Raw genomic sequence first — 23,757 nt, forward strand, 5'->3', positions numbered from 1 at the left:
GTTAAGCATTGGGCTACTAATCGTAAGGTTGGCGGTTCAAATCCACCAGCCATTCTATGGAGAAAAATAAGGTTGTATTCTCCTGTAAAGATTTACAGTGTTGGAAACCCTACAGAGCAGTTCCACTTTTCCTACAGCATTGCTATTAGTTGAAATCAATTCAGTGACAGTGGGTTTTTGCTTAGCAAATGTTTAATCAATGTCTAGTATATGTCTTGTACTGTGTGAAGTATTGAAGACACCAAAAAGAAGAAACATGTTCTCTGAATTTATGAGTTAGTATAACAAGTCTCAAACTATAGAATTGTAAGATATTTAGGAGGTAGAATGAATGAATGAATGGATAAGACATTAGTAATTGATTAGTGTTGTGGGTTGAATTGCTCACACTCCCCCAAATATGTGTTGAATTTCTGACCCTTGTACCTCTGGATGTGGTCTTGTTTGCAAAGAGGGCATTCTTTTATTATGTTAATGATGTCACCATACAGGTAGAGAGTAAATTCTAAGCCTAATCATGTCTGAGTTATAAAAAACCAGAATAGTTTCATATGCAGGGGAAGACAGGGGTTTCATCTATAAACCGAAGAATGAGCAAACACCCAGGGACCATTGACAAGGAAGAAATCTTGGTTAAGACCCTCATTTGGAATTTTAGCTTCTACAATTGTGAGACAATAAATTTTTTCTTTTTCCTGACTTGAACCAAGTTTTTATTATACAAAGGTCACATAATTGGTTATTTCTCTACTCTGTGCACAACTATTCTTACTCTCCACAGAAAGGCTGCTTCTTTGCTTTTCATCTAGTGGTTGTTGTTGTTGTTAAGTGCCGTTAAGTCGGTTCCGACCCATAGTGACCCTGTAGGGTTTCCAAGGAGCAGCTGGTAAGCTTGAACCACCAACCTTGCAGTTCAGATGGCTTTGCAGTCTGGCACATTAACCCACAGCGCCACACGAGGACCAAGTACTAAATCCTGATTTTAACAGAATAGTAGTAAAAATGCCTCAGTGATTTACGCAGAAAGCAGTACATTGGTAATGGCTCTTGCACCCAGTATCGGGAATGTACAAATGGCTTTTTATTAAAAAATACAAAATAAATTATCTGTAGACATAGACAATGATAGCAGTAAACCATTATATATTGTCAACTGAAACCAGTAATGGATGGTGATTTTCTTATAACATCAGCCAGCCTTTTCTTTAGACATCTTCTTCTCTTTAAATGACTTCTCTGAAGTTACTGGTGAGGAATGCTGCCTTCAACTTCCTGTTGCAGTTCATTGGTACATGGTAAAGCACTATTCTAGGAACTAGAAAGTGCCACTTACCATATCTCCCATTCCACACACTCCACCCATGCCAGGGTCCTTCTCTTCTTTAGGAATTTCTGTGAGTACAACTTCTGCTGTGGTTAACAGGGAAGCCACAACAATACATTTTTATTCTTTAAAGCTATCCACTTGTGGTATTAGCAGCACTAAGCTAAGACAGAATTTGGTACCAAAGTGTTGGGTGTTGTAGTAACAAATATCTAAAATGTGGAAAGGGCTTTGAAATTGGGTAATAGGTAGAGGCTGGAAGAATTCTGATGTATATGATAGTAAGAACCTTAATTGCTTTGAAGAGACCTTAATTTTGGACATTAAGGGTGATTCTGAGGTCAGCCCAGAAAGAACAGAGAGCTGTGGAAAACACTTCTATAGTAATGAACAGAATGTTACTATAAACATGGATATTAAATATTATCCTGGTTAGGCTTTAGAAGGAGAGGATGAACATGTTATTGGACACTAGGAGGAAAAAGGTGATTCTTATTATATAAAGTGGCAAAAGAATTTAGCTAAATTATATTTGTTCTGAGGGGAGTAGAGCTTGTAAATGATGAACTTGGATATTTGGCTGAGATTTCTAAGCAAGAGAAAGAATGAATTAGAACTTGAAGATTCAGAAAATTCTGTTGTAAAAACTAAAAGCAGATGACACACCATTTACTAAAGAGATTAGACCTGTAATGAACCTCAGAAGAAATCTAGTTAGATTAGACTGAAAGAGACAGACAGTACAAAATGATAGAGAGTTGTTTGCCTCCTGGGATTCTACAGACAGTAAATGAGCCATTGGAGCTACTTGGTTGTAAAAATCTGTTGTTCTCTAAGAAAAGTACTAAACGATCATCCAGAGTAGTCAGAGACCACCAGGACGGTCAGAAGGAGCTTGGGGAGCAGGGCTGCCACTTCCTCCGTTTCAAAAGGTAGAGCCACCACTGCCTGAGTCTCAAAAGATGAAACCACTGCCCTATAGGCTTCAAAAAGAGGCGCTGCCGTATCACCTTGGTTCCAGAGGGTTGGGGCTGCCATTCATATGAGCCAGGAGATTGAGGCCACTGCTCAATGTTGAAGGAGTGAGAACTGCAATCCTGATGGACCAGGTGAACAGGGGCAGCCGGAGGCTGAGGGTGTGGGATCACTATCCCAGTGGTCCTGGGTAGTGGGACAACTGGGATCACTTCCTAGAATCCAGTAAGCATGGCCAATGCCCAGAGTCTTGAGTGTGGATTATTGACCATAACTACCCAGAATATGAAGGATTATTTTAAGGCTCAAGAGCTAATGAGACTTGCTTTACTGAGGTTTGGACTTGCTTTTACCCATGATCTCCTTTTTCCCTCCAGTTTCTCTCTTTTGGAGTGAAAATGTGACTACCTTTTGTATGTTACACCACCTTTGGAAGCAGATATTTGTTTTCTAGGTTCCATAGGTCCAAAGATGAAGAGGGATGTTATATTAGGATAGAGCACATCACCCATACTAATTTTAGATATAGATGATTCAGAATATGAGATTTTGGATTTAACAATTGATAATTGAAATTAAGACTTTTGGAGATGATGTTATATAGCGAATGTGTTTTTGCATGTGTAAAGGATATGAATTTGGAATGACTCAGTATTATGATTTGAACTGTGCCTCTTCAAAACATGTGTTGAGTTCCTGGCTTTTGTACCTTCAGATGTAATACTGCTTGGAAACAGGGTTTTCTTATGTTAATGAAACAGTACCAGTATAGGATAGATCTTAAATCCAATCACTTCTGAATTATGAAAATACCAGAATAGATACAGATACACACAGGGAAAGACAAGGAACATCAAAGAACCAAGGAGGGCTTCTGACAAGGAAGAAATCAATACAGCCAAGATCCCAATAGAGCCTTTTAGCTTCCCAAACTGTGAGAAAGTAAATTTCTGTCCTTTAAAATCATCCATTTAAAATACTTGTGGTATTTGTGTTCTAGCAGCCCTGTTATTATGTGCTATTGAGTTGGTTCCAACTCATAGCGACCCTGTATAGGGTTTCCGAGGAGTGGCTGGTGAATTTGAACCACCAACCTTGCGGTTCAAACCGACATGTGGTCCAGTGCATTATCCCACAGTGCCACACCAGAATTATTAGCAATTATATTTGCAGCACTAGGTAACTAATATAATTGGTTATATCTGGTTAGGCATTAAAGGTATCCGAGATTATTTGTGTTTCATGTTTATGTAGACATTATTATTGATCAGTACAATGAATGTCTGAGGGTTAGATTTAAGGTAAAAAATAATGAGATCAGTTTTAAGAATGGTGTTTGTGGTATGTTAAAATGTTAAGTGCCATTGAATTGGTTTCTGCTCATAGCCACCATGTATAGGGTTTCCGGGGAAGGACTGGTGGATTTCAACTGCCGACCTTGTGGCTTGAAGTCCAGTGTTTATCCTACAGTGCCACACCAGGACTCCATGCATTTACTGAATACTTGAGATGTGGGTAGCTCAAATTGAGATATGCTGTAAGTGTATTAAAATACTCACTGGATTTTGAATACTTTGTATGAAAATGTCCCTGGGTAGCCCAAACTGTTAAGCAATTGGCTACCCAAATTATCCAAATTTGGTAATTTGAACCCACTCAGCGGTGTCTTGGAAGACAGACATGGTGATATGTTTTCAAAAGGTTACAGCCTTGAAAATACCCTGAAGAAGTTGTACTCTGCACATTTGGGGTTGCCATGAGACAGAATTGATTTGACAGCAATGAACAACAAGAAGTGTGAAATAATGTAACATATCTCATTAGTAATGCTTTACCTGTATTGCTGGATTAATAATATCTTTGATTGTGGGTCAGTCTATAGGCAGGAGATTGCTGCAGTGCTGTGTTTCAAACTGTTAAGCCAGACATCAGTAAGAGTAAAAAGTAAGAGAGTTCTGGCAAAATGTCTGTTTATATTCAGTCTGAAGGTAGAATACATCCTAGGGAAAATTCCCTGTTTGTTCTGAAAGGTCTTCATCTGATTGGATAAAGAGTGTAAACTGCTAACTTAAGCAGTTTGATTTAATCACATGCAATTATTGCATGTACATGGAAACAGCAGTCAAGAAATCAAATGATACTGTATTGGCAAAATCTGTTGCAAAAGTTTAAAGTTTTAAAAAGCAGACTTGTCACTTTGATGACAAACTATACTCTGACCCATGTCATCATCTTTTCTGCCACTTCATATGGATGGGAAAGTTGAATGCAGGCAGTCCTTAGGTATGGTACAACCCATATTTACTAAACCTTGCCCCCACCCCCCCATATGTGTTTCTTTGAGTGAAAACCCTGAGACTGTGTATAGAAAGGGGCTGACAGGCATCCTGCCCTGCCCTCAAATCCTGCAGTAGCCAGTGGGCATTTCCTACACCCACCTAGCCCTAGACCCGTGGCAACCACCTTAATGCATGGGATGCATAGAGGTGGAGGGGTAGTGGTGATATTTTGGGCTATGTCTGGTGGCTTTGGTCATGGATCCATCTTCTCTCCACATTGGCCAGCTGGGTACCATATCAGCATTGTCTGCAGTAACCTTGGACCATATGCTGGACTCCAGCTGCTCCTAGCCCTGGATCAACCTTACTGTGGCCATGTCCCTGGTCTTGCATTGTACAATTTGAGCCAGCACCAATCTTTCAGGATGGCAGGGAAGAGGAGAATCCAGGTGTGACAGGAATGACACCCTAACCAGTGCTTCCAGAATAAGATACCAGGCCAAGCGTAGGCCCACCACTGGCCACCGGAGGGTGCAAAATCCTTGTGTACATCTCGGTAACCTACAATGTTTTGTAATAAACAGGGCTACTTTGCTCTGGTAGCGTAGTGGTTACGAATTGGGCTGTGAAACGCAAGGTCAGCAGTTTGAAACTACCAGCCGCTCCGTGGGAGAAAGATGAGGTTTTCTACTCCTATAAAGATTTACACCCTTGGAAACCCTGTACAGGGTCGCTATGGGTCGGAACCGACTCGATGGCACTTAACAACAACTTTGCATCATGTATCAATGCATTGTTACTGTATTATGCTAAATATGTTTTTTAGTGGATCTGGAAGTGTTTAATGATTTTTATGCATATGAAGGTACACTAAATACTATATACTAAGAAAGACATTTCACTAACTGACATTAGCTACAAACTGTATAACTGTTCTGACTTAAATACAAATTTAAGGTTGATTCAGGAATGGAACTTGTTCCATACAGATAATCTAGGGTTCATCTGTAATGAGAAAGGCAGACAGAAGAATAATTGATTTATTTGAACTATGGTGTTGGTGAAGATATATATACCTTGGATCATCAGGGAATGGACAAATCATTCTTAGAAGAAATACAAGCAGAATGTTCATTAGAAGCAGTGATGGTGAGACTTTGGCCTACTTTGGACACATCATTAGGAAAGACCAATCGCTAGAAAAGAACATAATGTTTGGTAAAGTAGAGGGCCAGGGGGAATGAGGGAAACTCTCAAAGAGATGAATTGATACAATAGCAACACAGATGAACTCAAACATACCAACAATCATGAAGATGGCACACGACCAGGCATCATTTTGTTAGGTATACATAAGGTTGACATATATTATAGTTGACTTAATACTAACTAACAAAATTAAATACTACTACTACTTAATAACAGAGCCTGAACTAATGTTTGACCTAACATTTGAGTACTTTAGTTTAGTCAAATTGACATATGAAATTAACCAGCATGGGTGAGGAGAGCCAATGAAACACAGTCAAGGGAAGATTTTTTTAAAAATGGAAACTGAGATCAACTTTAAAATTTTCTTAAATGTTACTTAGGTCTTGGAGAGACTTGATTTTCAAAGACTTGGCTTACTACCTTAGCTGGGCTTTCTCTTTTCGTTTAGGAAAGACTGTCTATGAGGAGTTAACGCTTATGTATATGTGAAATATAGATTATTAGTGTAGTATGTATATACATTTTTCTTCATAATTATACTGAAAATGGTTTTAAAAGATACTACTGTACTAAAGGAGCTCTGGTAGTGTAGTGGTTACGAATCGGGCTGTGAACATTAAGGTCAGCAGTTTGAAACTACCAGCCGGTCCGCGGGAGAAAGATCAGGCTTTCTACTCCCGTAAAGATTTACAGCCTCGGAAACCCTGTACAGGGTCGCTATGGGTCGGAACTGACTCGACGGCACTTAACAACAACAACAACAACTGTACTAAACAGCCACGTAGTAAATAAAGTCTTAACTTGACATGGGTTTTGACATTGTTGAACTGCTTTATGAAAAAGTAATGCTATTCCTATGAGAATCAATAAGAATAACTGCAGCCAGGACCACTCTCTAAAACTTCGCACTCACCCAACTACTTGCTCGATATCTCAAACTAAGTATGTCCAAAACTGAACTCCTGATTTTCTCCCAACGAAAATGTCTTCCATTCATAAATGTTCCCCTTTCAGTTGATGACAGGTTCTTAACTGTTCTGCCTAGATTGTCCCATGTCTTCTTTGGTCTCAAATAGATTAGAGTGGGAGAGAGTGCAGTTCTTTTAAAGCTTAAAGCATTGTTACTCTTTTCTACAAACTCCCTATAATAGTGCCCTATTTCTTTCAGAGGAAAGACAAGAGCGTATGATGGGCTCTAAGGTCCACCGTGTTTTACAGCTTCATTTTCTTTCACTTCTTTTCCTGTCATTCACTGTTAGAGACACACTGGTTTCATTACTGTCCTCAAAAATGGCATGGGCGTAGCCAGCTTAGGACTTTTGCACATTTTGCAATTGATTAATGTCACTCAAGCCTTTGCTCAAGCTCATAGTGTCCAGGTGTTAAGTGCCATCAAATAGGTTCCAATTCATAGCAACCCGGTGTAGGATTTCCGAGGAGTGGTTGGTGGATTTGAACCACTGACCTTGTGGTTAGCAGTCCATTGCTTATCCTGCAGTGCCAGTGAAGCCTACTTATTTAATTTTGCACTCTACAACCCTTTCCCTTCAGCATTTACAATGCTCCTTACCCTATTCCACTTGTTCTTCAGATAAATTTATTTACTTATTTATTGAATTTTGATCAGTCAGGATGTTTGCTAAGTGATAAATTCAAAGTGCTTAAAATAATGATTATTAGAATATAAAGTAGGTTCTCAATAGGAAGTCTGTTGACTCAGCTGCTAACTAAAATGTTAGCAGTTCAAATCCACCAGCTAATGTTGGCCATCTACTTCTGTAAAGACGTGGAAAGCCTGTGGGACCACTTCTACTCTGTCCTATCAGTTGGTACAACTTGAAGGCAGCTAGCTTTTTGTTTTTTTATTGTTGTTAGGTTCTCAGTAAATGCTTTATTTTCAAATGAAAAATTAATGTGTACAATTTCTCCATATACATAGTAGTGATAAAAAAATACCCTAACGGTAATAGGTAAGAGAAAAAAGGTAAATAATTTATAATAAAATCATATATCTAGACACAACTATATTGGGAGACATAGTGAAGTCTTTTCTAAAGACTCACATACAATATTAATGCAACAGCAACAAATACAGACTGAAACAAGTATTTTATGTATCAGGGGGCTTCAAAAAGTTCATGGAAAATTGAGCTAAAGATAATGGGATTGTTCCGCAAATTTTTTGAAGCTCTTTCGTATGTGACTCATTTATAAGTGGTATAATTGGGTGAATTGATTTTTCAGAATGGTGTGAACAAGTTGTAAAAAAAAAAAAAAAGTCTTCAATTTGCATCATAGTTCTATTCTTGAAAAATCTGTGTATTAACATGTACAATTCTTTCTATTTACATGTAAAATGGAGTTAGATTATAGAAATAAGTAAATTTTCCACTTACATGAACATGCAAACATTTGAATGGGCAGAAAACAGTTATTTCTGTAGGGGACTGCCCTTTTATTTTGGAACAATCAATAAACCTGGACCCCACTTAGTGAATCCCAGTGTTTTTAGGTGCTTTCGAGTTGGTTCCAACCCAAAGTGACAGTATGTAGTACAGAATGAAGCACCGCTATGCTTGAGCCCATTGCTGCTGCCACTGTGCCAATCCATCTCACTGGGGGTCTCCATCATTTTTGCTGTCCCACCACTTTACCAAGCATGATGCCCTTCTTCTGGCACTGGTCCTTCCTGATAATATGTCCAAAGTAGGAGAGATGAAGTCTGGCCATCTTGGTTTCTAAGGAACGTCCTGGTTGTTGTTGTTATTGTAAAGTGCCATCAAGTCAGTTCCAAATCCTAGCGACCCTAGGTAGGGTTTCCTAGGAGCGGCTGGTGAGTTTGAACCGCCGACCTTGTGATTCAAACCCACCTTGCAGTCCAGCGCATTAACCCACTGGCAGTCCATGGGACCTTTAATATTCTTCTCCAGCACCATAACTTAAATGTATCAATTAGTTCTATGGTCTTCATTATTCTTTATGCATCCTTCACAGGCATATGTGGCTATTGAAACTACCATGGCTTCAGTCAGGCACACTTTAGTCCTCAAACTGACATCTTTGCTCTTCAACACTTTAAGGAAGTGTAATAGATTTGTGTAATGCAATATGTTGTTTGATTTCTTAAATGCTGCTTCCATGAGAGCTGATGGTGGATCCAAGCAAAATGAAGTCTTTGAATCTCTGTTTGTTGTTAAGTGCTGTCAATTCGGTTCTGACCCATAGCAACCCTGTATAGGGTTTCCGAGCAGCGGCTGGTGAGCATGAACTGTCGCTCTTGCATTTCAAATGACTTTGCTGTCTAGCGCATTAACCCACAGCGCCACCCTATCTCAATAGCATCTCCTAATTATTTGAACAACCAAAAATTTTCCATTCTGTCCCTTTGGTGAACAACTGTTCTATGATCTTATACCATTTTATTGTTTTTCTTTTAGTTCTGTTACTATGACTTACGTATTTGTTAATTTCCTTGGTGACAATGTCTGCTATTACAATGTAAATTTTATGAGAATGGGGAACTTTGTTATTTTGTACACCGGGGTGTGTGAGTGGGCTTTTTCTCATGTTGTATGAATGAATATGAATGAATTAATAGATGAATGGTAGGGGAGTGGTGAGAGATGAAATTAGAAAATCTGGAACAGGCTATTTGAATTAGGAATAATACATCAGATTATATTTGAAAAAATCATATCACTACAGTACGGCAAATGGATAGGAAAGAGGCTAGAGCACATATATAGAAATTGGTTAGGCTAGGCAAACCAGGTGAAAAACAATGATAATTTAGAAGTGAGTGAAGTAAAGATGGTGAAACAGAGGGACAAAAGTAGGTGTATTCAGTATATTGAGGAGACAGATTTAATGCAGGATTTGGAAATGTATTGAATTCAGAAGGTGAAGGATGTGTCAAGGATAACACCTAAATTTTTATCTTATGCTGTACGTTGGATGGTTTTATTATTCACTTAGGTAGGAAGCGTGAGAGGAGAAGACCATTTTTTCTTGGTATTTTGAGGAAGACAGATCATAAATTCTAATAAGGTTGTCTTAAGTTTGCAAGACATCATAGTGGAGATGTTAAATAGATATTTGGATTTTCATTTTACCAACTATTTTTGAGAGAACTGCAGTCCTAGATAATGATAAAGATATGGCAGTAAACAAGTAGACATGGCCCCCCCTCTCATGGAGGGGAAGAGATAACATTAAATAAAAGGTAAGAAAACATAAATTATCTTTAAATGGTGATGTGAGTGCTATGTAAACTATAAAAGGGTTTTGAGGTAGTAAATGATTGGAGGTTACTTTAAGTGGTGGAGAAAGACTTTCCTGAGTAGGTCCTGATGTCACACTGTAGGATAAGCATTAGACTGTTAATGGAAAGTTTGATGGCTCAAACCCACCAGCTGCAATGAGTCGGAACCAACTTGTTGGTACTAAATAACAACAAAAGATAAGGTGAAGCAACTAAGGATCTGATAGAAGGACATTTTAAATAATGAGAACTGGTATAAAGACTAGGGAAAGGCTCGTGTGTTAGAAGATGAGGAAAAAAAGACCAGTGTTGCGGGAATTTAATGGATAAGAGAAAGAGTGGTGCTAGTTGTGGTAAGAGAGCAAGGTGGTGGTGGTGCTGGTAAGTGCCTTCGAGTGGGTTCTGATTCATAGCCACCCTATATAGGGTGTCCAAGGAGGTTTGAACCACTTACCTTGTAGTTAGCAGTCCAGGGCTTGCCCTACAGCATCACCGCAGGACTCCACAAGAGGTAGGGAGGGAGGGACCTACTACCACCATGAAAGGAGCTGGGAGTGGAATTTGTCCTTGGAACCTGGGGTCCCTACACTGTAAAGTTCCTAGGTCAGAGGGAAAGACTGATGTCAAGTCACATGGAGATCGCCAAGGGAATGCTGGATGGAGCAACAGATGCTGAAAAGGAAGCAAGGAGTTTTCTGTAGAGCCAGTGCTCTGAATTTGTATTTCTAATCTCCTAAACTGTAAGAGAATACATTTGTGTGTTAAATCCATAAAAAAAAAAAAAGAGGAGGGGAAAGTGGTGGTGGTTGTTAAGTGCCACTGATTCGGTTCTGACCCATAGCGACCCTGCACAGGCTTTCCGAGGAGTGGCTGGTGAGCTTGAACTGCCGACCTTGCGGTTCAAACTGACATTGCAGTCAGCACATTAACCCACAGTGCCAGACTCAGATTCCATATGTATGTATATTGGAGGCCAGGAGTGGTGCTGTAGGATAAGCACTCGACTGATAACAGCAGGTAGGTAGTTCAAACCCACCAGCTGCTCCTCAGAAACCTTATTCAGTGTTGCTATCAGTCAGAATCGACTCAATGATACTTAACAACAACAATGTATTTTCATATATATATAAGTACTCTTCAATTTCAGCAGTTACAGTGAACAAAGTAGAAACTTTTTTTTTGATAGTTTACATGGGAGAACATCAGTTTTACACTCATACTCACCCTATCTTATTTCGTTTCATTGCAATGATTACAATCCCCTCTGTGCATCATCATTCAACAGTATTTGTTTCTATTCCCTCTGGTTTTTTTGTTTTGTTTTTTTAACACAAAAACACTCAGGAATATATAATCATTTAAACAACTAAAGAGCACATTCTACAAGCCTGCCTCCTGAATACCAGCACACAGCCTTTCTCTTCCCATCTCTGGTGTCATGGCTTCTCTTGATAGGGTACCACATTCTGCTCATGCTCTTCTCCTTTGATGGTCTTAGGGTTCTCTGTTCCTGGAATATAAGATTAACTATTTCCCCCCTTTTTGTTACAAAAGTCTGTCTTTGCATTTGTGACGATCGCAGTTAGTCATGATAATAATTACTATTGAATTATAAGAATCTTATTCCCATCTCCTTTCACCAGATCTGTCTAGACAAGATGAAAACTATTCTGTGGGGATTCTACCTTCCCTGCAAACTCTGAAACTAAACTCCGTCTTGAAAACTTGTAAGCCAGTCACTTCGTGTCTTTATTGCACCCTTTCCCCATTTTAGCCAATGTCTAAGTTGCTCTCGTCCCTATCAACTGTGTGTACAGAAGTAGGACTGATCCTTGATGTGAAGTCTACTTCTCTCTCAGTTGGTATTTTGAGCTACTGCATCCATAAGTATAGGTCAAGTTCATCAAATTGTAGCATTTTACACTTGTTGCCTTTATGAAAAATTTTTTATCTTCCTTTAGTTGAGTTCTGATCATCAAAGTATCGAAGCTAGGTCAAATGGGTACTACCTTCAAGTTTAGGAGTTCTTGTGCATCTCCCCCCACTTCATAGCAGCTGGATGCTTTATTCTCAGCTCTAGCCCTCCATAGCTGTACCCTTGCCCATGGGCCCAGGAGTCCCCCGGTCTCACCATGCGTCAGACCTCTTTCTCATCTCCAGGTCAACGGGAGTCTATGGTACGTGGTTGAACTCAGCCCATGTCTTCATTGCTGCCTTTCCTCCTCTTCCGCTCACCAGTGGACCAATGTTGTCACCAGCAAGCTTACATGCCTGTTCATGTGTTCCCTTTGAGTTTCATTCTTAGGGGGTTTGGGAGTTTGTCCTGAAGAGACTTGACTGCTTGCCTTGATGACTCCCCGGGAAACAACTTGCTTATTTGTAGTAGCCAACCAGACTGCCGTTTTTGTTTTTGATTTTTCCTGCTGATTTTTCTTTCTAGAAGTATCTTCTGTTCCTCTAGCTGCTCCAAGCTGGTCTGCTTGTCCTTCCAAGTGGGACTGTCCCACCTCAGAAGGTTCTAGATGGGGGCCAGGATTCCACCTAAGGTCTTATATACTACAAAGACTCTGCAAAAAGCATCTTTCATTGGGCAAGTTCTAGAACCCCTTTTAGGTATTCCAATCAGTTACAGACTGAAGATGACAGGCTTACAAGCTTTCTCTATCATATTTCCTGATATTCCTTTCTATCTCACTGAAATGTCTATTTTATAATAGTAGGCATGGAAACCAATATTCATAAGACTGTTAAGCATCTTTATATTATTTCGTCTCTTTTACCCGTTCAGACTATGCCTCACTTCCTATATCACAGAGCCCTATTGTTCCAACGTTGAGCACAAATCACTGTTTACCACTGTCCCATTTAGCCCATGCAAACCTGCCTAAGTGTTCTCCTATCCATCTTGTTCTTCCATCAGAAAACATTTTAATCATAGGTTTTGTGATCTTTAGAATACTTAATTGAAATGTTGTTAGGTGCCATCAAGTTGGTTCCAACTTGAACAGCAAACCATGTGAACAACGGAATGAAACATTACTCAGTCCTGTGCCATCCTTAAAGCTGTTATGTTTGAGCATATTGCTGCTGCCACAGTGGCAGTACATCTCTTTGGAGGTTATCTTTGTTTATAGCTGATCCTCTGTTTTGGCAAGCATGATGTTCTTCCCCAAGGACTGGTTCCTTCTCATAACATGTCCAATGTGTGAGAGACGAAGTCTGGCCATCCTGGTTTCTAAGGAGCATTCTGACTATACTTTTCACAAGATAGATTTGTTTATTCTTCTGACAGTCCATGGTAGTATTTTTAATATTCTTTTTCAACACCATAACGCAAATGCATAGATTCTTCTACGGTCTTCCTTATTCATTGTCCCAACTTTCATATGCTTTTAAGGTTATTGAAAATACTATGTTCTTAAACTGTTATTTTTTTCTTGAACACTTTAAAGAGGTCTTTTCTAGCAGATTTGCCTAATGCAGTCTGTCATTTGACTTCTTGCCTGCTGCTTCCATGAGTATTGATTATGGATCCAAGCAAAATGAAGTCTTTGGCAACTTCAGTCTTTTCTCCATTTATCATGATGCTATTTATTGGTCCTGTTGTGAGGATTTTTACTGTCTTTACATTGAGGTGCAATCCATACTGAAGACTGTAGTCTTTGATCTTCATCAGTGAGTATTTTAAGTCCTCTTCACTGCCAGCAAGCAAAGTTGTATCATGTGCATAATGCACGTTGTTAATTAGTCTTCCTCTAATCTTGATGCTGCATTCTTCATCTTATAATCCACTTCTCTGTTTATTTGCTCAGCGTACAGATTGAATAAGTGGGGTGAAAGAATACAGCCCTGGTGCACACCTTTCCTGATTTGAAACCATTCAGTATCCCCTTGTTCTGTTCTAATAGCAGTCTCTTTTCTATGTACAGGTACCTCATGAGCACAGTCAAGTATTCTGGAATACCCATTCTTCACAATGTTATCCATAGTTTGCCATGATACACATAGTCAAAAACCTTTTCAAAGTCAATAAGGCACAAACAGACATCTTTTGGGTATTGTCTGCTTTCAGCCAAGATCCATCTGATACCAGCCATGATATCCCTACTTGCAATATCAGTCGTACTTTTATTTTATATATATTATATAGTCTTACTGAAAGTGCCATGGACTGCCAACTGAAAGTGCCACGGACTGCCAAAAGAACCAATAGATCTGTTTTGGAAGAAGTGCAGCCAGAGTGCTCCTTGGAGGCCAAGATGGCTAAGCTTTGTCTCTCATACTTTGGACATATTGTCCAGAGGAAACAGTCGCTGGAGAAGGATGTCATGCTGGGTAAGGTGGAGGGTCAGAGAAAAAGGGGAAGGCCCCTAACGAGATGGATTGGCCAGGTGGTATCATTGATGGACTCAAGTGTGGCAGCGGTAGTGAGGTTGACCCAGGACCGGACATTGTTTCGTTCTGCTGTGCATGGGGTCGCTATGAGTCGGTTCCGACTCAATGACACCTGACAACAACAACAAATATAGTCATATGTTATTTTTTCTGCTCACTTTTTTTTTTTTATGCTACAGACCTGTGTTTCATTATGGATTTGGTGGAGAAAATCTGAAAATGTTAATTTATTTTAACTTCTTTTCCCTCCAAATTTATTGGTAATGAAAGCTTTCACTTAATTTGAATTTCCACTTCTTTCTTTCTTTGTACTCTTATTAAACATAAATATTGTTCATATTTGTCTACTTTACTTCTTTCTCTTGGATTTTGACTAATACTTTCTTTTGTTGGTTTTATGTTAGTATCTGTATGGTAGCCATTTGTTAGTACATTCCTAAACTAGCACTGTTAGTTTTAGGATTTTTTTCTATAAAATTTCTTTTACTACAAGATTTAATCTTGTGTCTGTTAAAGAACCTGGATTATTATTTTCTTCATCCTTTACTCTAAATGTATAGCTATCACTCTGAGAAATATCTACCCTTCTTTAAAAAGTGAGGCTAGAGTTCTAATTAATTCATAATATTTAGGTTATCAATTTTGTTGCTGTAATTAAAACACATGATTATAGTTCGTAATTTTTTTTAATGTTTTATTGTGAATTATGTGATAGTTTACATGGGAGAACAATAGTTCTACATTCATCCTATCGTATATCGTTTCATTGCCATGGTTGCAATCCCCTCCATGCATCATCACCCAACCAAGGGGTATACACTACAAGCTTGACCCCCAGTCATCAGCACACAGCCCCTCTCCCTCTCTGTGTCTAAAGTCCCCAGCTGCTCCATCTCTCCATGTCATCATCTCTGCCTCCTATAGTTCGTAATTCTTAAAGGTGTCTAAAAATGTTTTTTAAATTCTTTTGTGTTTGTTACTTAGGGAGAGATATACTTCTGGGTAATATTTTAACTCTTGTAACCTGTGGTACATAGAAGTATCACTTACATTATCCACCTGTAGGGTTTCTTGGGCAGCTTTTTCCCCATGTACAGAACATGCACCAGGGTGTGGGGACATGTAATTTTCTAGACCAGAAGGAAGGTCTTTGGTGACATATTACTGTATTAAGGTTATTGTGTGAGGTGGCCAATTCTGGAGGAGTGGTTATGTAAAACTTTTGTTTCTTTGGGCCTTTGTACAGAGAGATAAAGCTTGTAAATATATGATGGTGTCTTGTGTATTGTTGGGAAGGTGTGGTATTCTGGAATAGATAATATGTAAGAGAAAATATTTTCTCTGCTTCACCCACTTGTCCTACCACCGGAGTACATTTGGACATATGTGTCTCACATAACATTCATAAAGATCCATCATACCTAATAAAATTTAAAAACACTCAGTGATGCAGCATGCATTCCATTAACAAAAAAACCCAGTATACCTACAAAATCTTACAAAATAAAAAATAATTTGGTAATGAAAGGACTATTAAATGCTTATTTTATATAGAAGAACTTAATTTTAAAAGGAAAGATATTCACTCATCTTTGTTATCTTTACCATCCTGATTATGTAACTCTGTCAGTTAAAATTGACTACTGAGCTTAGGATTGCCCCCTTGGGTTGTGATACCACAAGTTTTTTACCTATTACTGTGAGAGCACACTGATTGACTTCCCTTAACACTACCAATCCCCAAGCCTAGTCCTGACTGATTGGCTTTGGACATTTAAAATGTCTGCTGCGTATCTTAGAGCTGAGTAAGTATTAACTCATTTCATTGTTTGATGGTAGATTCAGTTCACATACACTATCAAATTCTTGATATAGTAGACCCTATACAAGCTTTCCATTGCTTATATTTTCAGCTCAGGAATCATGTTTCAGAGTCATGGTGTGGTGCTGTAGGATAAGTACTGGACTGCTAACCACACATGGTCAGTGCCCATAAGCTGTTCCTTGGAAACCCTATAGAGGGTTGTTAGGAGTTGAAACAGACTCAAGGGCATTTAACAATAACAATCATATCTTTAGTATTCTAAGGACTAGAAAGGTTTATTAGGCATGACATACTTGAGGAAATAATTTCCTTTGCATCTTCTTAAGAGTTTTGGTAATATTGAATGAAGTAAAATTTCCGTTGTCTTGGGATTTTGATCATTTTGTTGTTGTTGTTGTTGTTATGTGCCGTGGAGTCGGAACCGACTCATAGCGACCCTGTACAGGGTTTCCGAGGGTGTAAATCTTTACGGGAGTAGAAAGCCTCATCTTTCTCCCGCGGAGCAGCTGGTAGTTTCGAACTGCTGACCTTGCGGTTCACAGCCCGAGTCGTAACCACTACGCTACCAGAGCTCCTTGATCATTTTAGTATAAAAAAATCAACATATATATATATATATATGTATATATATATGCATATTTTCCAATATTCTGTATTAGCAAGTAGATGTCCTACTGTGTAATTTTATCATTATTGCTATTGTTTGCATACTTCATGACTTTTGTTATAGAAAGCTTTACCTGTCCATTTAGCCGTAGTTTTTTCCTCCTTGTCTATAATAAAAAGGCACTTCTTAGCTATCACACTTGTCAGAGAATTGCTTGTAATGGAAATTATTTTTGCCCTAGGTAAATAACAAACTATGGACTTATTTAAGACATTAAAGACATAATTTATTACGTTTGCTTATATCGTACCGCTCAATGACTAGTGACTGATTTCATGTTTTAGATTCTTAATATACTTAATGTTTAGTTCCGTTGAGTCAGCTCCAACTCATAGTGACTCTGTATAGGGTTTCCAAGGAGCATCTGGTGGGCTTGAACCACCAACCTTGTAGTTTACAATCCAGTGCTTATTCTACAATGCCATACTGGGAGGCCTTAGTAAATTAAAATATGAACAAATACAATTGTTAATAATCCCTTATTTTCCATTACCCAATTAAAAAAATTTTGTTGAAATTCAACCCATATATTTTACTTTTGAATTCATTGTTTAGTTATGTCTTCTTTACATTTATAAGCATATAAGAGGCTTTAAAATTTTTATGGAAAAAATGAAATGAAAAGATAATGAACTTTTTCTAGAAATTTTTGGAAGCCCCCCTCATATAGCTTTGTGTATAAAGCTTTCTTGGGCCAGTTAGTTTAAATTCTTTGTCTTTTTACAAATGTGATCATTAGTTTTTTTCTCTTTTAATTTTCATCATATGCTGATATGTAAATATAAGTTTATTCAGAATATTCTTTGTGATTTTAATATAAATCAAAACATTGGACCCTCAGTGTCACTTAGTTTGTTATTAATAAATAGAATTCTGTTTCAGGTAAGTTGTCCTAAACCTCATTCAGGAGCATTAAATGTTTTCATGCCATATGTTTACAAATATTTAACTTTGTTATGTGAGGATGTTAAGAGAATTGTTAGAATGACATGTTATACTATAACATTACAGAGGAATCCCTGGGTGGTGTTAATGGTCAACAAACTTGACTGCTAAATGAAGGGGTTGGAGGTTCAAGTCCACCCAGAGGTGCTTTGGGAGAAAGACCTGGCAATCTACTTCCAAAAACATCAGCCACTGAAAGCCCTATGGGGCAGTGTTCTACTCAGACACACATGGCATCTCCATGAATTGTGATCACCTCTTGTGCAACTTGATAATGGGAAAGAGCCTAGGATTGGAAATTTAGGAACAAGTTTTTTACTTTTTTCTAAATTTCTGTATATTAAAATTATGATACTAGTTTTTATCTTAGGTTTGACATTTAAGTTAGCAGGGAAAACCAACTTAACACTTGTAATTGGTTGTGGATAAAATCTTGAGAGTGGTTAATTTAGGAGCAAAAATTAAAAGTTGATTATGTATGCATATGCCTATCTTTCAGATGGAGTCATGGTGTGGTGCTGTAGGATAAGCACTGGACTTGGTAACTGCAAGGTTGGCGGTTCAAACACACTTGCTGCTCCTTGGAAACCCTATACAGAGTTGTTATGAGTTGAAACCGACTCAAGGGCACTTAATAACAACATCTTTCAGATATATTTTGTGGTAATGTTTATTGAAGGACTTGAATATTCTGAGAAACAAAAAGATTCCTTATAAAGTTAAATTCTGATGCTGTCAATGTAAAATTTTCATGTCACCTTCTGGTCACTATTCTATTTTGTGTTATAAATGCTCATCTTTTTACTGTTGGTGCTTATTTTGGTAAAACACATGATATATAAGAATAAAGTCACACAAGATACACCAACTAAGTCCATAGTTAAACTACCACATACATTTCCCTTATGGCTGACTGGCTGGCTGGCTGTGTGCTTCCAAGTTGGTTCCGACACACAGTGATCCTGTATATGGTTTCCAAGCCTGTAAATCTTTACAGGAGCAGAATGCCTCATCTTTGTCCTGCAGAGTGCCTGGTGGACTTGAACTTAAGACCTTGAGGTTAACAGCCCAACGTGTTAACCCACTACTACACCATCAGGGCTCCTACATTTCTCATAGAGGATATTAATCCACTTTATTGAACACATGTAAAGTATTTTATCTGAATAACAAAATAAGGTAAGGGGATTACTAAATGAATTAGTTGGTAGTTTATTGGCTGCTTCAGATGAGTTAGAGTTGCTGTTTGCCATACATTTGAAACTGCAGAGATTTTGCAGTGTCCAGGTCATAGTGGTTGTTTTAACAGTTGTTGTTGTTAAGTGCCACTGAAGCTTTTCTGACTCGTAAGTATCCTTTGTAGAGTTTCCAAGGAGCTCCTGGTGAGTTTGAGCCTCCAGCCTTGTAGTTCAAACCATCCTTGGGGTCCAATGCTTTTATCCCACAGTGCTGTACCAGGACCCCATCTCTAAAATCAGTTATTCTGGTTTAAAGTATAAAGGGAAGAAAAAAAAAAAAAAAGCTTTTCAGTTTTTTAACTTATTGTAAAAGACTTTTATATTTCTTAAGCTTTTATCAATCTTTCATTAGCTTTAGCTTTATCATTGTTAACTGTCTTCTTAGTATGTAGTATTGTAGCTAATTGCTGATAATTTGAATACCTTATGTACTGTTGATATTTAAGTATATATTATGGAGTATTTTAAATTATTCATGTCAATGGTAGGGAGAAATATCGATAAGGAGGAAAATAGCAATAAATAATCAAAATTAATTTTAGGTTTAATATGGATATCTTTATGGTAGATTTTGCTTATGTAAGTAACATTACAAATGTTACATATGTAAGTAAAATCTAAAATAGTAAAATGTGTAGTAATTGTGAATTAAATGACAGCTGGTAAAGATGGTATAGAAATATCAAAAAAGTCAGACAAAAGTGAGCTGGGATTTCAAAGTTTTTTTCTTCTTGTTATGAAGTGTATATATTATTGAGATTTGTATATATAGTAAGGTTAATATTGATGAATGAGTTTGATATTTCAGAGTTTAATGTATTTGCTTTGTTGTTGTTGTTAGGTGCCTTCGAGTTGGTACCAAGAAAGAAAATTTTTATGTCTAGTTCTATGTAACATTTTAACAAAATAGGTACTAAATAATACATTATAACTTTTTTTCTTTTCTTTTCATTATTTTTTTTTAGGGTATGAGTATTATAGAACAATTAGACCCTGTATCTTTTAGCAATTACTTGAAGAAATACCATAATACAATATGTGGAAGACATCCCATTGGGGTGTTGTTAAATGTGAGTATTCTTATGAAACCTTGACTTTTAACATTTGATCCTGTGGTGTTTCAAAATATCTTAAATGTTATTATCTGTGATACTTTATCCTTGGTTTTATGTACATATCCTCAGTGTTCTTTCAATACACCTTTAAGATAATGAATTTCATCATTTTAGTCACTTGAATAAAGTTATTTATTGCTGGAATATAGGTCAGTACTTTCTGTTATATACAGGAAGTTTTTTGGAATAGGGACCGCTGTTTTCACTTTACCAAATTCAGTGTGTTCTTTTACAATCAGACGGGTCTTTTAAGAGATAACCAACAGTCTTACTAATTTTTTGGTTTTATTTATTGTACTCATTGGTAAAGTTGTGTGTTGTTGAGTCAGTTCCAACTCATAGCAGCCCTGTGTAGGGCTTCTGAGGCTGTAAATTTTTACGGGAGCAGAAAGCCTTATCTTTTTTCTGAAGAGCAGCTTATAGATTCGAACAGCTGACCTTGTGATTATCCACTATGCTACTGAGTCCTTTGTTGTTGTTGTTAAGTGCTGTCGAATTGATTCTGACTCATAGCAACCCTATATAGGTTTGCCAAGGAGAGGTTGGTGAATTTGAACCACTGACCTTGTGGTTTGAACCTGCCTTACGGTAGTGTTTATCCTACAGCTCCACGCCAGGATTCCTTTAGATGCTTTATACAGAAGAAGTTAGGGAAACATTTAATCCTTGAACTTTAGACGTTTTGATTTAATAAAGCAAGGCAGATGGCACATAATATTTTTCTCTTTACAACAAAAAGGATAATATTTATTTCATTTGAATAAGCAGAAATTTTGGTCAGCTGGGTTTTATAAAGCAATATCACATTTTTCCCCCAACACATTAATATGAATTTTCTGAAAGAAAAGGTGAGCACACGCTTTAAAAAAGAAGACAGAAAGTATGTACTCAAGAATGAAAGGTGGAAGTAGCAGTGGGCTCATTTGGTTGGAGAGAAATAATGGTGAAGGTAATGTGGTCCATAATAGTTTTAGGGCAGGGCCTTGAAGTCTAGTGTTATTTCAGTGTTAATTGAAGTGTGGATTTTGAGGAAAAACTTTATGTTAATAAACAATACTCATTGACTGGAAGAAAAACCAGTTAAGGACTTGAACTAATTTCTGTAATTTAAACTATAATAAACTCTACTAGCGTAGTGGTTATGAGTCGGGCTGCCACCTCAAGGTCAGCAGTTCGAAACTACCAGCTCTTCTGCAGGAGAAAGATGAGGCTTTCTGCTTCTGTAAAGATTTACAGCCTCGGAAACCCTGTGCAGGGACACTGTGAGTCAGAACCCACTCCACAGTACTTAACAACAACAACAAATTTCTTAAAATCTGAAGTGAATTAAACAAGCTTTTTATAAATTATATGATGAGCCAATCTACAACAGAAATAAAAATTCTAGTGTACCGCATAGATCTGGCACCTAATTGATATACATTTCAAATTTAGCATCTCAAGCTAGCAGTGGCCAAGGTTTGGTTTAAAGGGTTATTTTTTATATTTGTGTTTTAAAGTGTCCTAACTAAATACAGGGAAAGGGTAAAGTAGAAGATGACTGATAATTATTTATCAGGAATCTTGTTGTTAAAGTGCCTTCCAGTTGGTTCTGGCCCAGAGTGACCCTGCATAGGTTTTCCAAGGAGTGGCTTGAACTGCCGACCTTGGAAATTAGAGTCGGAGAATTTCTTTGAAAGTATTAAATGAGAAATTTTCTCTGTTTTCTATTTACTATGAGGCAATAACAAGAGCAACTCAGGAAACGAATGAGCAAAAAGTAATAAGAGACCTAGGCTTCATCAGTGAAGTGAACAAAGTGCTCACTTTTATTTATGATGTTTGTCATATACCAAATTTTCTTTTTCTAGGCTATCACAGAACTCCAGAAGAATGGAATGAATATGAGCTTTTCCTTTTTGAATTATGCCCAGTCAAGTCAGTGTAGAAGCTGGCAGGACAGTTCAGTGAGTTATGCAGTTGGAGCGCTCACGGTCCACTGAAGCTCTGACTCCTCAGGGATCCACCTGCACATACTCATACTCTGTCTGGGTCCCAGCCTAGCCCTTACAAAGATACTGTTCCTGGTTTGGGGGTTTCAGAAACCTCAAATGAATAGAACTTCTCTTCTCTTCTTTTCTAGTAGGTGTAGTCCTTCCTTAATTTCAACTCACTAAAAAATGCTTTGTTGTTTAGGGCAGTGGAAGGAAGGCTGACATTAAATATCTTGATCAAAAAAGATGACTATGTAAAGGCCCAATTGTGGCAGACAGTTTTTGAAAGTAACTTGTAAAGCATTTATCATATCCTAAATTTGCACTCTTTGCAGACTTGTGCACATATATTCCGCTTTCAGAATAGTTTTGCGAATTGTACACAAACAAACAAACAAACAAAAAGGGGTGGAAGCTTTTTAATAAAGAAATTGCATTTATAAATGATCTGTATTAGAATATAATAAATCTCCAGTTATAGTCAATTACTACCCATGTTGTACAACAGATACCTTCTATTTTAGTTGCTAATAAAGGGCTACACAACTCAAAATAGTCTGATTTAAACTTATTACTCTGTGGTATATATGAATTTTTTTTTTAATTAATCGCATCTCAGAATTTTTTTGTTAAGAATGGTAACCCTCAGCTCTTAAGTGAAAAATATTTTAGGATGTATTTTATATTTTACATATTCACGTGATTTTTTTAATCACAGAAATTAGTATTATATTGTTTTAGAGTTGTATTTAAAATTACATTGTTTGCCTTTCTATGTGTGATATCCCTTTGTGTTAAATACTATAATTGTAATAGAATATAAATTCAAGATTGGGGATTGGTAAAAGAACACAGGTCTAGTTCTTCACTTTCAAGTGTCATTCTTGATAGGCAGTAGTCTGCAACTGAGGAGTATTGAAGAGTGTTTTTAGTGTTTTTCAAATGATTGCAGACCATACACTGCTATAATATTTTAGTGCTTTTTTCAATTTGATGCTTTTACTTGAATATTTAGTAAGAAATCATGAATCACAACAAAACCCACTGGATTTTCTTGTAGTTCTACTTTTTTTTTTTTTTTTTAATTTAAAGATTTTTGGTGTGGCTCTTCTACTAAAATAATGGTATGGTGTTGTATTACTTTCTTTAGCATAGAACAAATCTATTAATTTGGCAAAAATCTGTAATTTGTTTAATTAATTATTTAGCTACCATTCATATACTAGGGTTTATAATTATTTTAACCTAACACTGGGTGTCTGCATTATATTGAGGAACATTTTAAATCTTCGTGATATGCCAGAATAGCACAACTTCTAGATGCCTTGCACCAGTTTTATTTAAAAATCGACTTTTTTATTGATTAAATATCAACTTTTTATACTCAAGAACTGAGATAAAATAATATTGCCTTTCTGATTCAAAATTGCCCACCTATATGTGTGGAAATTACATGCTTACATATTAGTGATTTGTTTCCTGTCATTTGCAAATACTTTTTGAGGAATCGAGAATGAATTCTTTGCTATATAAACTATAAAAATTTAA

At 37.3% G+C, this 23,757-nt stretch overlaps 1 protein-coding gene across 2 annotated transcripts in view; it reads left to right on the forward strand.

Moving 5' to 3' along the window:
- MEMO1 (mediator of cell motility 1) overlaps positions 1 to 22,758 on the forward strand; it is a 218,433-nt gene extending 195,675 nt beyond the window's left edge. Inside the window, exons 8-9 of one of the 2 annotated variants that reach the window (XM_006835160.1) lie at positions 20,087 to 20,191; positions 22,087 to 22,758. In XM_006835160.1, the coding sequence (XP_006835223.1) occupies positions 20,087 to 20,191; positions 22,087 to 22,218 (237 nt within the window). In that variant the 3' untranslated portion in view covers positions 22,219 to 22,758. The remainder of the gene's footprint in view (positions 1 to 20,086; positions 20,192 to 22,086) is intronic. The other variant, XM_006835161.1, reaches the window with a different exon arrangement.
- The last annotated feature ends 999 nt before the right edge of the window (positions 22,759 to 23,757 follow it).

The sequence above is a fragment of the Chrysochloris asiatica genome, unplaced genomic scaffold, assembly GCF_000296735.1.
Source record: "Chrysochloris asiatica unplaced genomic scaffold, ChrAsi1.0 scaffold00016, whole genome shotgun sequence".
Taxonomy (NCBI): Eukaryota; Metazoa; Chordata; class Mammalia; order Afrosoricida; family Chrysochloridae; genus Chrysochloris; species Chrysochloris asiatica.